The 16,290-nt window shown below is 45.3% G+C and overlaps 1 protein-coding gene across 6 annotated transcripts in view; it reads right to left on the minus strand.

Annotated features, from left to right (window-relative positions):
• Nucleotides 1-16,290, minus strand: part of SAP30BP (SAP30 binding protein) — a 60,580-nt gene that overhangs the window by 7,008 nt on the left and 37,282 nt on the right. For 4 of the 6 annotated variants that reach the window (XM_008163909.4, XM_008163908.4, XM_042841126.2 and 1 more), the window contains one exon: nt 4,610-4,698. The exons of the other annotated variants lie outside the window; for them this stretch is intronic. In XM_008163909.4, the coding sequence (XP_008162131.1) occupies nt 4,610-4,698 (89 nt within the window). The remainder of the gene's footprint in view (nt 1-4,609; nt 4,699-16,290) is intronic. 6 annotated transcript variants of the gene reach the window in all.

Genomic DNA, 16,290 nt, shown 5'->3' on the forward strand with positions numbered 1-16,290 from the left:
AAGGTTGAAAACCACTGGATTAGTTCCATGAAAAGATTTTGTTTCAGATTGTTTACGTTATGTTCAACATGCCAGCAACACACTTGGAAAGAGAGAGAAACAAGGGAAGAGTATCTCTTTTAAAAGGTATGTGTGTGTGTGGGGGGGGGGGGGGGGAAGAGGAGGAGAGGGATGTTCTTCAGAGGAAAACAATCCCCTACCCCCGCAGGCCTAACACTTTCAATTGAGTGTAAACAAACAAAAAAAACAAAACACCCCCCAAATCAAAGCATTTGCCAAACTATAAACGGGGAGGGGGGGGGGAAGAGAGGGAGGGGAGAGGGACGCAAAGCGATGACATGTATCTGGGTGGATGATCTTGATAAGTACAAAGCTTGATGAAGAGCTTTTAAAGCAGCCAGTGGCTTGACATGGGCAGGGCATTAGTGATGCAATTAATGGATTAAGTTCTGTCCCTCAACAACAGTTCAGCCCCTTAATAGGACTTGAATGGTTCCTTATGATTATGTCCAATCCTGGAGATGATTCAAGGAACATCCCACCTCCTATGCTAACAGTGAAGCATTAAAGCCACTATCCCAGCCTGGAAGAGACTGGGCTGGGGGCAGGGCCAGGTTTCCAATTAGGCACGTGCCTAGGGGTGCTGGCATTCTAGACAGGCCTTCCCTCTCTCCAACTGCGTGCAACATGAAGATCAGCTGTAGGTGGGGGGGTGCTGAAGATGCTGTGCCTAGGGGTGCGTAATGTGTAGATGTGGCCCTGGGTGGGGGAGGCACAAAAAGTGAAAGATCCCTCTCACTTCACATGTCCTTAAAGTCTTTCCTCTTATTAGCAGGACTGCTCACCAAGTCGGACTTACGAGGCTTTAGATTAACAGTGCAACTGAGATTCAGAGTCCACACAAGAATTTTTCCACTAAGTTACTGAGACGATTGGCGACATCCCAGAAGGCTGATTTGGGAAAAAGCAGCCAGCATCAATGCTCCTCTCTGAGAGCCCCTAAGTATAGATCACATGAGAGTACTGGGGGAAGAGGGGAATTAAAGCCAGGGGCAGTAAGAGGTATGCCAACAGCTCAAACTGGGCAACCAGCATTCGTACAGAACAGTGCAATTCAAGTGTTTAATTCTCTCATCTATTCTCAAAATCTCAGATGTGCAACTGGAGAGAACTGTCACTGGGCTATCCCAAGAAAAGGACATGGCTCACTGCCAGGTCTGGGTAACACAAGGGAAGGGGAGCAAAGTTTTGCTGGAAATCAAACTTAGCTGCTCTGTGCAAACAATGCCTGCAGATAACATTGTTGATGCTGTCCACAGTCACTGCCATGCTCTTGGTAACTACCCACTTGTGAATGTCTTTGGGCATAGGTGTCTGGTTAGGTGAAAGTGACTTCTCCTTGGAGGTCCTGCAGCTGCACAACGCAGGGAGTCTTCCAGTGAAACTTGAACTGCTTGGGAAAGGCAACTTAAACAGATTCAGAAGGTTGGAAATACTGGATATAATTACCTTTCAAAAGGAAGGCCTTGATTTAAAGAAAACTGCATCTGTTTTGCTCAGCAGGGCAGCATAAAATTTTTGAAACGCGCTCCCTACTCCAGTGATTTCGGGCAGAGTGGCTGACATGGAGCACAGAAAGCAGAAGAGGGAAGATGCACTTTCAACCCTGAATAACCCGGGAAATGTAGTTACTTGGTAGGTTTTAAACTACAATCGGTATTTGAATCTTGCACAAAAGGAAGTCATCCTGCTGCTAAGCAAGGTGGTTTGTGACACTAGCACTATGGGGGGGGGGGGGGAGGGGGGAAACTTACTTATAAAGCTAAACTATTTTACAGGAAGTGAAATTCCAGAGACATTACAATAGAAAATTAAGATCTTGTGGCTGAAACCCAAAATTTAGAGACAGGAGATACAGATTCATATTCCCTGCTCTGCCACTGACCTCCTGTGTGACCTTGGGCAAGTCTCTTAAACTCTCAGGTCTCCGTTTCCCTTTGTGTAAAAATGGGGAGAATATGTCCCCAACTCAAGGAGGTCCCCAACTCAAGGAGGTCCCTTCCAGCCCTGCATTTCTGTGATTCTATGTGTAGTAAATTTCACTACAGTTTACACAAAGTAGCAGATCCTTGGATGAAAGGTTAAGTATCATGAGGTATAAAATTGCTATTTCCTCAATTAACGTTAAGCTTTTAGGTCAAGTTCTACACAGACAGTGAAGTCACACAATTACCCTATTAACATGTCCAAAGGAGGTACCACAAGCTTTGAGAGAACAGTTGCAACAATCACTGAAAATTCAGCCTCTAAATCTGAAGTGTTGCTAGCACCACCAAGATGGAGTCCTCATATTTAGAATATGGAACTTCCACAAAGCAAAGAACTAGTGGGTCACCTTGAAAGTAGGAAAGAATTTCCACTTTGCATAGAGCTTTTCAAGATACAGCATATTACAGAGAGAAACTGACCAAGGGAAGGTAGAGATACCAATGGAATGAAGGACAGTTTATTTCCAAATCTCCAAAGTATGTCAGACCCCCCTACAGAACTGAAAAATGTTTTAGTTGTGCAATTTGAAAAAGGCAGTTTGCTCTGCTTGCAAAACTGGAGCGAGTCTCCATTCTTTAAGGTGGTTTGGGGTAGACATATTCCACACAGGGTGGAGACAACTGAGAAAGGAAATGGATCTGTCTTAATTTATCAGATCTTCACACCAGTTTACTGCATTCCTCAGACCTATGCACACTTACTCATTCACTGATGTCACACCATTAAAATCTCTTGCAGTACAGAACAGAACTAATAATGGGTGCGTCAGGTACAGCACACAAAGAGGATGCAATCTGTACTGTGATTCAAAACGACTTACTAACCATTACAGGGTTGTAACTCACCTTTTTGACGTTTCCCCACAACAGTTCTTCACCACTGTGCCATCTTAAATTGTCCACCACTATTAAACCTACTAGCAGTTGGCAGGAAACAGCAGCCCCACACAGCCTTCATTAACTTTCCCCAATCTATGGCATGCAAGAATGGGGACCACTACTAAGTAATATTTGAGGTCTTCTTCCAGTCGTTCCAGGGAATAACAGTTTTGATACACAAAGGGGCTGCTACACAGTTCTATGGACAGCTCTCCCAGATACACATATGAGTAGAGGCTTGGAAGAATGAGATTTATCAGTAAATGGTGATAAACAGATTTCACCATACATACACAAATGGATGAAAAATATATTTCCAAGGATAATCAACATTTACAAATAGGCAAAGAAAGAAAAATGCTGCTTGAGAACTTTAGAGTTTGATTTAAGGCTATTTACTTTTTATATTCTGACATGTGATGTTGATAATTTGTGTTCTAATGGTTATAAAGCTTTAACTTTTTGTATCTCAGTCTATTGTAATTAAATAATTACTGTCTGACCCCACCCCCAATTTCCCACAACTGTGAAACTTTAAAAATAGAATAAATGCTTAAAAATATCAAAGTATCAGTCAAAATTATGTTTTAAAAAAATCAAATTCTGCTATGCCTACATATGCACTAAACCCACTATCACTAGATAATTCTGTTCCTTTGGCATGGAGTTAAGTTGATGACAGCACCTCGCCTACTAATACGATAAAAGATTGCATTAGCATCAGATGCAAACAAGCCACTCTTCATCACAGGGTAGCATTAGCAACCATTATACAATCGTATGCATTCTCCTGTTTCCCCACTAAATCCAGCTTCATATCTGCCTCAGAAAGGAAGACAAGCTGGGTGAGGAAATACCTTTTTATTGGACCAACTTCTGTGTGGCTCGGACTCTCTCACCACCAGAGCTCTTCTTCAGATCTGGGAAAGGTACCCACAGCGTCACAGCAAAACGCAGGAGGGTCCCAGAGCCTGGGTTCCAGCCCAAGCCCAAAATGTCTATACGGCAATTAAACAGCCCTGTAGCCTGAGCCCAAGTCAGCTAACACAGGCCATCAGTGGGTGTTTAACTGCAGTGTGTACATACCCTTAGAGTTAAAGAACCCCGTGGAAATATGCTACAGTTAGATGAGAGAGCTCTTACCAAGTGTGGAACCCAAGCAAAAATGGTAGTTTCTTGATTTAGAACAGAACCCACCACTTCTGAATTTCAGCGCAGTACTGGCCAAGACAAGATCTGGGCTGCGGTATGCATTCCCACACTATCAATTTATTATTCCTGGGTAGCTCTGGAAGCAGGGCTAGAGTTACTTACACAGATTTTTTGTTTGCATAGTACATTTCTCCATCTAGTTAGAAATGGGGAGTTAATTCGGTTTCTTTGAAAAGGCTTAAAAGCAGCTAAGGTGATAAATGCAGTTCCTTTCTATTCAATGAATATGTCATTTTGCCCAGTGTTGGGTGAAAGACCTTGCTGTAGTGCTCACACTGAAGTGCGGTAAGCATGCTGGGGAACCTTAACACTGCATTTGACCTGTATGAGATTGAGGAAAAATCTCTCTCAGATGGTTTTGATTCTGTGGGAATCTTTTGCTACATTTTACCAGCTCTTAGGATGTTTGGTCAACTGAAATTTCAGACAAATCCTGAGAGATGACAAACTGGAAGAGGGTTTGTACCTACCTGTAAGTGGTTTGAACACCTGCCTGGGGGTTCTGGAGGGATTTTGATCTCATCTGGAGACATATTTCTTACTCGCTCTGAGAAGGAGGCTGCAATGAAAGATCAGGACATGAGATCCGGCACCACTGCAAGCAATTTTAAGCCGACACAAGTCATGAAAACTCATTTTACACCCTCACTGGCACTATTCTGTCACTTTGAGGATTCAGGATTGGCAAAACGGGGAGAAAGCTGCAAGTCAGCACCCAAGGAAATTTGGCAATTTTGTGCAAGGGGCTTGAGACTAGGAGTTTTGCAGACTGAAGGCTGAAGAACATTGTCAGAGACGTGCGTAGGAAGCTCATGCAGCACATGCATTCACCTTACACTAGGTCTCTGGCCAGGGCTTAATCCTTCACTTTCATGAAGACAAGAATTCATTTAGTTGCACTGTGAAAGGCAGGTGATTTTCCAACTTTATCTACTGCCCCTTCTATTCCAAAGTGGCTAGCAGTTTGCTTTTTTGGGGAGCGGGGGTGTGTGTGTGTTAAATCAGACAGAAATGTCTCTGCAAGTACAGGAACAAAAGCTGTTCAAAAGGCATTATTCTATCCCAGCACAGTATGCCACCCTATGCACTGTGCTTCACTTCCGCGCCAAACTGTGCACAACAATTACTTGCAGTCTTGCTCTGAAAGATTCAGATAACGTGCTGTCTGTAGCCAGAGTCTTCCCCCTGCCCTTCAGCATATAATCTCACAAAGAGTGTCATACCGTGAAAGTGAAGACCCAAAAGGAGGAAAAACCTAAACTAGCCCAGATTATGGTCTGTTAGTTTTGGAAGAGACCCAATTTGGACTCTGCTTATTTCAGGACAGCATGTTTACATCGAAACGATGCAGGCTGAAAACAGGCACACATCTCCAACAGTTGCCAGGAGTTACCACTCACAGCTTCCATCTTCATCTTAAAGTTAATATTTTCTTAACAGATGCTTTGATTTCTACTTATGGGGTCAGATTATTACTAGAAAGAGCAAATCATTCAGTGAGACTGATGACAGAGCAGTACAGGTTTGACACGTTGTTCCACAGCTAATTTTTAATGCTGGTCTCCATCAGTATGGTATCTGTGCGCTTTACACATTCAAAACCTCAGTAAGGCAGAACACCAGGCTCCCATGTGAGCTGCAGCTCTACCTCTCAGCTAGGAAACCGGGATTGAATCAGTTGGGAATGCCTGGACAAAGATGCATCTCATAGCAGATTCTGAAAGTGGCCAAGTTTGCACTTTATCTTGTTTCCACAGGGAACAGATTCCAGAGTCATGGACTTCCTAATGAAAACACTTTCTGCCAGCACCCACAAGTTATGTCACTCTTGAGACATTCACATTTGTGATTCCACAGCTACAAGAAAGAGTTGATTAAACTGCAGCTCCAGAATGTCCAAGTTAAACCCTCTTTGATTAAAGCTCAGAAGGGCCCCCAAAGGACAGACAGTATAGACTCTACATCAGAAGACAAGATGGCATGGTAACACATAGCTAAGTCTGGCAGATAATAAGCATTACACTTCTTCAATGTTAACAGCTTTTTTTCTTTGATATGAATGTAAAGCAACAAGAACAGCAGCAGAGGATGCAGATCTGGCAGGCGACCACTCGTTCTGCATCATCAGGATGTTATTGAGAGTTAAATTCTTCAGCAATTGCAAGTAAACAAAAAAAGTGTCCTTTGGCATTTACAAAGGGCACGCCCGCCTCTGTGGAGAAGGGAAAGCTTGCCAAAGCCCCTACAGAAAAACAGTCACTTCGGGACTCCTGGACAACAAGGCCACATTTGTTATAGGTTACAGCGGCTGATGGCATGGGGGATGTCTCTAATTTAAATGAGCATTTCAGAAGTACAGGAAGATACGAGAGTGCACAGAAATGTTAAGTGACAAAAGGGAGACAACATACTCCAGAAATGGTAAAACAAATTATTGGGATCATAAATGCATTCACATTATTGGCTGAAAGATTACAAGAGCAAGGAGGTTACCCAACCCAACCCAGACTACATAGTGTAAAGAAGCCAAATTAAATCCAGGTCTAGCCCTTCCAAATTCAAGATCCAGGTCTTTCACGGCTCCTCTGCAGATGGTTAGAGGATCCATTAAGTGAAATAAAAGGATATGAGGAAGTAAGAAATAGTACTTTCACAGAAAGGGAGTTCTTAGCCAGGATTTGAATGGAGGAACCCTATACTAACCCAGCATATCATTCAAATTAGCCTGTAAAAGGAGATGGGCAGTAATCAGTTAAGAAAACTTTTCTGGATAGGGATGAGGGGGAAAGAACATGCTGGGCTCATGTTGGGAAAAAGAGGGATATACTGAACCACGCTATTTCAGTTTTTACCTCCCTCATTTGCTGGTCTGCGTTTGAGGCATATGGGAGTGCTCGGTTATTGGCACTACCCTGATGTGCAGTCCAACCTCTCCTCAGTGTATGGCTATGTCTCCACTGAACAGTTAACCGCCTACCATCCACATAGAAAAAACCTCTAACTGCGTGGTTAGAGGGGCTATAAGCCGTACTACATTACCCAGCTGGAGGTATGGGCATAGGTGCTTTAACCCCATGCTACTGTACCCAGTTGGGGGCATGGGTGAGAGCCCAGGTTGCACTTTAATCTAACTGGAATCTGGCCCACTTTGCAGTGAAGACAGGCAAAAACCGCACAAACACTCAATTGCAAAAAGTCCTCCAATTCCCTTCCCACAATTCCCCCCAAAAAGGACAAACTCTCATACAACTGACACAAATGACTGGGAATGCATCCTAGAGCAACCCAGCACAAAGAAGCATGGGATATGCCTCAGACACACAGGCAAGTGCAGAAACAATGAAGACATGGTAATTCAGGTAGGACTTTGCAGTGCGGGATGCTCACACCCGGTCTAGGCTAATCCAAATGCTCAGACCTGAGAGCGGGTTAGAGCTGAGTGAATAATTTCCACTAAACTGATAAATCAGTCATGTGCCTGACCTTCTGGCATGAAAGGAATATTGTATCCAGAGAAAAATCTTTGGAGCAAAGGGTGTCAGGGTTGTTTGGTTTTGTTTTCCCCAAAGATGTGCCTTACTACGAATGGAGTAGAAGAGGTTTCAGTTATTTATCATAGTCTACATTAAGGGCTAGGTCTGGCAAAGAGGAGCCTACATTCATACTTTTGAGGTACTACAACCTTCTCTCTCTCAGTGCATACCAAGATTACCTTAAGAGTCCAGAGCCCTCTTTTCCATTAATTTTTTTCTACTTGGTAGATGGATTATGATTCAGGAGAATCCTGGGAACTCCAGCATACTGAGAAATCAGCCATACCTGCTCATTTAACTAGTCTTATTTGTTCACTACTTGTAGTGTCTTTATGTAAGCAATGCAGAGAGCTTTTAAGTGGCAAGCTCTCCTCTCTACAGCTCTTTCCATGTATGCAGGTGTGAATATATTCAATCAGGGGTGGCCAAACCACATGGGCCTCTTTCACAGTTAAAGTGCAGCTTGAGGAGCTCCCCCATTCCCCACCTACCCGATTTGGGGGGAGGGAAGCTTGGGACCTCTGCCTTGCAGCAGGGTGGTAGGATAGGGGCTTCTGCCCAGTGTGGGGGAGTCCCTTGGGGCTTCAGGCAGGAGTGGAGCCCCCGCAGGTGCCTTCCGTGGGGCAGAAGCCCCGAACCCTGGCTGGTGTGCCACAGATCCTGAACTTCTGAAGATTGTTGTATGCAGCTCAGAGGGTCAGTAAGTTTGCCCACCTCTGTACTAGATAGCGATGCCATGGTGTATCCTCACAGGATATGTCCAGTTGCTCTGTGCATCTTGTTATTTCTGCAAGATCAAAGCTTTGCTTTTTATGCCAGTCAGAGGTAGCGACATTGGGTGTGGCTTCTGATTGAGCCTGCAATCTGCTCGCTTCCGGCCTAAAGGATCTCAGGAAGTCAGGTGGCTGGCATGAGTCACCATTTCAGGAACACCCAAGTTCTGGCTTGTAATAAGTAACTATTCATACCTGGCAGCTATAGATCTGATTGCGATGAGAAAACTTGCAAGCAAAGAACAGGTCGTAAGACAGACTTGCATGAATCAGCTGGTGGTTGAAACAAGGAGTCCGGTGGCACCTTAAAGACTAATAGATTTATTTGGGCATAAGCTTTCATGGGTAAAACACCCACTTCTTCAGATGCATGGAGTGAAAATTATAGATGCAGGCATTGTATTACTGACACATGAAGAGAAGGGAGTTACCTCTTGGTTGACATATATTTGGAAGCATGTCCCAAGGATACCGCTAGATCAGCAAGTGAAGGCATCCTCTTCCAAAGCGTGCAAAGATGGCCAGTTTGCTAGGCCTGTGGGTTTGCTTTCATCAACTGATAATGTAGTTTAAGAATTCAACTGCATTTAATTAATTTGTGCAATTTTATAGCTACTTTTTGGATAGCCATTGCATTCACCCCAGGAAGGGTGAGAGGCCCACCTGCATTTAAGCCTGCATTTTGGTAAGACGACACAGGTCCATTAAACCATCAGAATGTGCTTGGGAAAGGTTCAGAGCACCAGAAGTCAATGTATACTTGCTTATCAGAGTTCTTGACCAAACAGAGCATCAAATCAAAGCCTGCTATCTTTAGCCTGCTCCAGCTGGGTAGTTTTTCTGGCCAATACACAACAAAAGCTGCACAACAAAAGAAGTGGGGGAAAGTAGAAAGATTTACAAAAATGTAGATGCCAAAGAGGAAACTGTATAATGGTCAGTTCCTTCCAGTTCAAATAAATGGCCACGCTCAGTTCAAACACTGTGTGTGGAGAGGGAGGAAGAGATGGAAACAGGCAGGAGTTTATTTCTCCTGTGTAAGACAGGAAAGCATCTGATAAACATTGGCACTCTGTACATGTGCAACAACTTCCAGACAATCCACACACTTGAGCTCTGCAAAACACACAATGGAAGTTACCAAAGCCTTCCCCTTTAGTCACAGTGAGTACGGCACTACTCTTCAAGCAGTGGATTGTGACTGAACAAGTCATAAAGCAGTATACCAAGAGATCTGTGTGTGCTGTACTTTAAACAGCTCCAGTGCTGGGGTTGATGGTGCCCCAGGACCACCGCTGCTCGGGCAGTCCCTGGAGCCAGCTGCCTGGGACCGCATGAGCAGTTGCCATTGTGGCTGGCCCCGGGCCCTGAAGAAGCCTCCCTCCCCCCAGGACTACTGCCCAGACAGTCCCCGGGGCCACCCCCAGGACTGCTGCTCAAGCAGTTTGCAGGACCAGCTGCCTGTGGCCTCTCCAGTAGTAGCCGGCCGTGGATCAATCCAGCAGCGTCCGGTGCGCCAGGCCCTGGGGCCAGCCACACCAGCTGCTGCAGAAGTCACGGAGGTCACAGAAAGTAATGGAATCCATTGACTTCTGCGACCGCCATGAAAAAATTAATTATGGATAGCGTGGCACCAGCTGACAGTACCTCTACATGTAAGAAGACCCAAGATCTGTGAAGCACTGGCAAATGGAGAAGTGACATGCAATAAAGCCTAGGCAAGCCCAAATGGAGCGTGGTCTGTATTCTCTTCCATCCAAAACAAATTTGCTTTCTAATACATTACTGGAAGTGTGGGTTTCCACAATTTCTTGGCAGCAAAAAGTAGAATCCCAGGGAAGAATATGAGGCATTAACTTGCCACTGAGTCATCCATCTTTGAAAGGCCGGGGAATGCAGAGGAGGACCAGCATATATTGGCCATGTTTTCAGATATTTATATATTTTAACTTTGTTAAAATATCCGGAGCACTAGATGCTTCCTTTTGCATGGGCTGAAAAGAAATTCTCTCCTTGCACAGCTTTATTTGCAGCTAAAGAATCAGTATATTGCTGCTCGTGGCTACTGCAACAGTATGTATTTCAGAAGGGCTATATGGAGCAACAGGAAATGGAGATGCAGCCATCAGCATTACAACTGCTCCCACGTTTCACGCAGCTAGCAGTTCTTCTGACTGGCAGAGTGCTCTAATGAACAATCCCTTCAGAAGAAAAAGTTCCACACATTGATGTCTACTGTACTCCCTGTGCTCTTTCCCTTTAATGTCTGGCACAGATATCATTGCTAGAAAAAGAACTGGTATTTCAAACTTTAGTGGGAAGGAGAAATTGAATAGTTATGAAACAGCTTCTATGGAAGATTTTCAACATACTGGTTCTGCAGATAGACGGTAGATGCTCCTTTTGAGCTGAAAGGATTTGGGATATTTGATCCAGGCTCCAACTGTAAACCTTCAAGGGGCACTTTGCTGCAATACTAAAACACTCTCTTCCACTGCAGAGACTATCGTAGTACTTCTTTATCAGGCTCACAAAAGGTTCAGTCTGATTGAAGATAGTTACACAGAATCCTGCATGGCCCACATTTACCCTAGGTAACCCAGCACCACGGTTTAGCTGTAGGCAGCTTGCCCTTTGCATACTTCTGTTGGGAAAGGAAGTTAATGCAGATCTCATGTCTCATCTCTTAACATGTCTCCAACCCACCTTAACCATGAACAAGTTGAGGCACCAAGGACTATGTTGGGTGCTCCATACCCAGGTTTCAAACCCAGGCTTTTCACAGAGTGTAATCCAAACTATGGGCTCAAATGGGACAAGGGTGTCAGCCTTGACAGAGGTTACTCTCTCGACATGAGTATTAGGGCCAAAGCAATCTTTGGATGAAGGGGTGTCAGAGTACTTTAATGCTTAGGCTATGTCTACACTACGGCTTATGTGGGCAAAACTTCTGTCATTCAGGGGTGCGAATAACTGTCTCCCTGAACGACGTAAGTTACACCTACATAAGTGCCGGTGTGGACAGCGCTATGTCAGTGGGAGACACTCTCCTGCTGACACACAGTTTATGCTGCTTGCAGGGATGGGTTTTTTATGCCAATGGGAGAGCTCTCTCCTGGTGGCATAGTGTCTTCATCACATGTGCTGCAGCAGCACTGTACGTGTAGACATGGACTTACTCAGGCTATGTCTACCCTACAGATCTTACAGGCACAGCTGTAAGGTCTCCTGTGTAGCCACTCTATGCCGACGGGAGAAACCTCTCCCATTGGCCTAATTAAACCACCCCAATGAGCATCGGTAGCTATGTCAGCAGGAGAGTCTATCCCGGAGCTTCTGTCCATGAAATTTATGTCAGTTTTTTCACACCCTTGACTGACAAGTGCTAGCGTAGACATAGGCCTTGTCTACACTACCAAGTTTTGTCGACCAAACAGTGAATGTGTACAAAATACAACCACCCCAACGAGAGACATGTCTTTTTCCTCTAAATTTTTGTCGACGAAGTGCCAGTGTAGACACCATGCTTGATTTCATTGCTTTAATTGGCCTCCAGGAGGTGTCCCACAATGCCCATCGTGACTGCTCCGGTCAGCAGTTTGAACTCCATTGCCCTGCAGCCCGGTAAGCAACCATCCACCCCTCCCCCTTAGAAGCCCTGGGAATTTTTGAAATTTCATTTCCTGCTGGAGAGGTCTCATCGCATCTTCTCAGGTGACCATGGAGGGTTATTGCACCAAAAGCTCTCCTGCTTGGACAGCTGCTGAGCTGTTGGATCTGATCAGCATATGGGGAGAGGAGGCTGTGCAGTCCCAGCTGCATGTGAGCCATAGGAATTGGGATACCTACAGGCACATTTCTCGAGGCTCGTGCGAAAAGGGCTATGATTGGGACACGCTGCAGTGCGGCGTGAAGACGAAGTATCTGAGGCAGGTGTACCATAAGACAAGGGATGCAAACCGTCGCTCCAGTCCTTCACCTAAGACCTGCCAGTTTTATAAGGAGCTGGACTCTATCCTTGGTGGCGACCCCACCTCCACCCTCAAGAACCCTGTGGGTACTTTGGAGGGCACGGAGGCAGTGGAAAGAGGCACTAACCTGGAGGTCAAAGATATTGATGAAGAGGTGGAGTTAGAGGACCATGTACAGCTCCCATTGGGGCAGGCAGCCAGGAACTGTTCTCCACTCCAGAGGTGTTTAGCCAGTCTCAGCAGTTGCCCTCCGGTGAACAAGAAGCAGGAGAGGAGATGCCTGGTAAGTGGCTGTGGTTTGTGTAGTGCGGAGGTGGGCTCACGGTAGAGAAATGCAGAAGGCTGACTGTGTTTCTGTGAGATGCACATTTCCCTAGGTAGCTAATCGGTACAGCGGAAGAGGTTGTTGATGCACGCCAAGATCTCACGGGAATCCTCCAGAGAGATCTCCAGAAAACTTTCCTGGAGGTACTTGGCAATCCTGTGTCGAAGGTTTCATGGCAGAACAACTTTGTTCCTTTCCCCCATTGTAGGAAACTTTCCTGTGCCATTCAGCAATCACTTGTGCAGGGATTAAAGTGGCACACAGGTGAGCAGCAAAGGGAGCAAGGCGGAAGCCACAAGCATGGAGTAGATTTACCCTCGTTTCCCTGCTTACTCTTAGCAGTGAGATGTCTGCTAGAATTACCCCCGCCTGTTGAAAAGTGTGGGAATTTTAGAATTTTTTCCCTAGTATGCTGCGCCATGACCCTTGCAAAAAGCGTGTGCTTTCTTCCCCCATGTGGAGTGGCCCCCTCTGCCACTCACTATGCTTTGGGTGTTCGTGGAGATGCAGTGCCTGGCTAGGGTCAGTGAGAAAGTGATTGCAATGTTGTAAAAGGTGTATTTAACTGAAATGTTTGAATACTGTGCATGGCTGAAGTCCTTAATATTGCTGCAACTGAGCAGATCTGTGCTCACCCTCCCCTGCAGCACATTCAGAACTTTTTTCCCATGCCGTTCCCCACACTCCAAACTCCGCCCACACATTCCTTTCCACTTTCCAGAACTTCTTGTTTTCCCATTCATTCCACCTCCCTCGGACAACTTTCACAATGATAGCTGGACCTATACGTAGCCGTGAAAGTCTGCCTTTCCCTGGTTCCTCTTTTCCCACCAAGCATCTTTGTGGGTGCTGTTTCTTGTGCAATAAAAGCAAAGTTTTCGAATGAAAGCATCTCTCTGTTTTCTACAAATTGAGATTGCAGGCACTACCAATACATGCACAGGCATTTTAATCATTTGCTTACTGGAACACAAGGCCCCAAATGTCACCATTGCTTCCTAGGAAAACGACATGTATTGTAACATTGAAGCACCAATCACAGAGATATACATTACTGGTTCTCATTTTCAAAGTGTTGCCTCAAAGCATCCCTGATTCAAATTGCCCCCCTCTGATTGCCCTAGTATCTGGCTGCTCAAAATCAGCTGCCAAGAGGTCTGCCTCAGCACTCCATCCCTGAGCAAACCTTTCAATTTAGCTTCACAGAGATTATGCAACATATAGCATGCAGCTATGACCAGGGGAATATTATACTCATTAAGGTCTAACCTGCCATAAAGGCATCGCCAGCACACCTTTAATCTGCCAAAGACACATTCAACTATCATCCAACACCTACTCAGCCTGTTGAACAGCTCCTTACTGCTGTCCGGGTGTCCTGGGAGAGGTTTCATGAGCCACGGCTGTAAGGGGTATGTCAAGTTTCCCCAAGATCACTATGTGCATTTCAACACCCCCCACTGTAATCTTGTGGTCTGGAAAGAAAGTCCCCGCTTGCAGCTTTCTGTACAGGCCGGTATTCCTGAAGATGCATGTGTCATGCACCTTTCCGGACCACCCTGCACTGATGTCAGTGAAATGCCCACAGTGATCCACAAGTGCTTGCAACACAATGGAGAAGTACCCCTTCCTATTGATGTACTCCATCGCAAGGTGGCCTGGTACCAAAATTGGAACGTGTGTGCTATCTATTGCCCCTCCACAGTTAGGGGGAGGGATAGCTCAGTGGTTTGAGCATTGGCCTGCCAAACCCTGAGTTCAATCCTTGAGGGGGCCACTTAGGGATCTGGGGAAAAATCAGTACTTGGTCCTGCTAGTGAAGGCAGGGGGCTGGACTTGATGACCTTTCAAGGTCCCTTCCAGTTCTAGGAGATAGGATATCTCCATTAAAAGAAAAAAAAAAATTCTACAAAGCCGTCCACTATTTCATGCACATTTCCCAGAGTCATAGTCCTTCACAGTAGCATGTGATTTATTGCCTTGCACACTTGCATTAACACAGCCCCAATGGTCGACTTCCCCACTTCAAATTGATTTGTGACCGACCGGTAGCAGTCTGGAGTCACCAGCTTCCACGCAGCAATTGCCACATCCTTCTCTACTGATAGGGCAGCTCTCATGCTGGTGTCCTTGTGCTGCAGTGCTGGGGCAAGTTCCGCACACAGTTTTAGGAAGGTGGCTTTCCACATCCAAAAGTTCTGTAGCTACTGCTCTTCATCCCACACCTGCATGACAATATGAGCCTACCATTCAGTACTTGTTTCTCAACCCCAAAAGTGACAATTTTATGCAGCTGTTCTGTGAATGCCAAAAGCAATTTAAAATTGCTCCTATCCAGATCATGCAGCATGTCAGGTGCCTGCGAGTCTTCTTCAGTTAGGAACTTCACGATTAACTGCACTACCATCTGCAATGTCTTCATGACAGTTAACAGAGCACAGGAGAGCAGTGCAGGATCCATCCTTCTCACAAAGATGCCATGGTGCACAGCAAAGGAGGGCCGTTGCAAAAATGCCATGAAAGAAAGCTGGAAGCCCATGGAGTGCTGGGACAGAAAGCAATGCATCATGGGACATCGTGCCCGGTCCCAAGATATGCCACAATCTGCTCTGCCTTCCCACAACACTTAGCGACAGAAGATGTTGAGCTGGACTGTAGGATAGGTACCCACAGTGCACTGCTCACACTGTCAATGATAGCGCTCCCACTGTGGACGCGCTCTGCCGACAGAGGGAATGAGTGTGAACATGAGATTCTGATATTTATTATGTCGACTTTTGGGTGTCGACATTACTTTTGTCGACAAAAAACTTGGTAGTGTAGAAAAGGCCATAGCCTCAGAGTGTCATAGCTATATATAAGGTGGAACAGATGGTTTAGCATAAGCAGTTAACACATTTCAAGGGACCATTCAAGGTAAAATGGCTCATTAACACCCCTCCAGTCACAGGGAGGAAAGGAAGGCAGGGGTGGGAGGCGAGCAACTGGGGAGGGGAGTGTTAGTGGTTTACAGATTTTGTAATAAGCCATAAATTTGGTGTTTCTGTTCAGTCCATCATTTTTAGTGTCTAGCAAAGTTACGTATTTAAGCTCCCAGGCACATCTTTTGAAAGTGTTGTGCAGGTTTCCTTTGAAGATGAGGACTGATAGCTCAGATATACACACTGACCTAACAGTGTAACATTCACAGTAAAGCACTCCCTCCACCACCTTCAATTCTTCAATTTACCATTTTACTAACTATCAACATCATAAGCAAACCTCACTATTGTTAGCCACAGTGAACGTATAGTAGGAATTGCAGGTACAAAAGTGGCCCTTTAAACAGGTAGGGATAGTTAGAATTCTGCAAAAGATCTATTTGTCCAGGGTAACTGTTTCATAGGCAAGTAAGATTCTGCCCCACCATCCTGCTGCTCATGACAAAGATAGAAGAATAGATTTTGAATTTAGGTTGGTAAGTTTCCATGCCAGTTTTGCAATGTTGACTTACACTACAGGCCTAGGGATTCCTGCATTAGCACAATGGCAACAAACGGAACCCATATG

The sequence above is a fragment of the Chrysemys picta genome, chromosome 12 (genome assembly GCF_011386835.1).
Source record: "Chrysemys picta bellii isolate R12L10 chromosome 12, ASM1138683v2, whole genome shotgun sequence".
Classification (NCBI taxonomy): domain Eukaryota; kingdom Metazoa; phylum Chordata; order Testudines; family Emydidae; genus Chrysemys; species Chrysemys picta.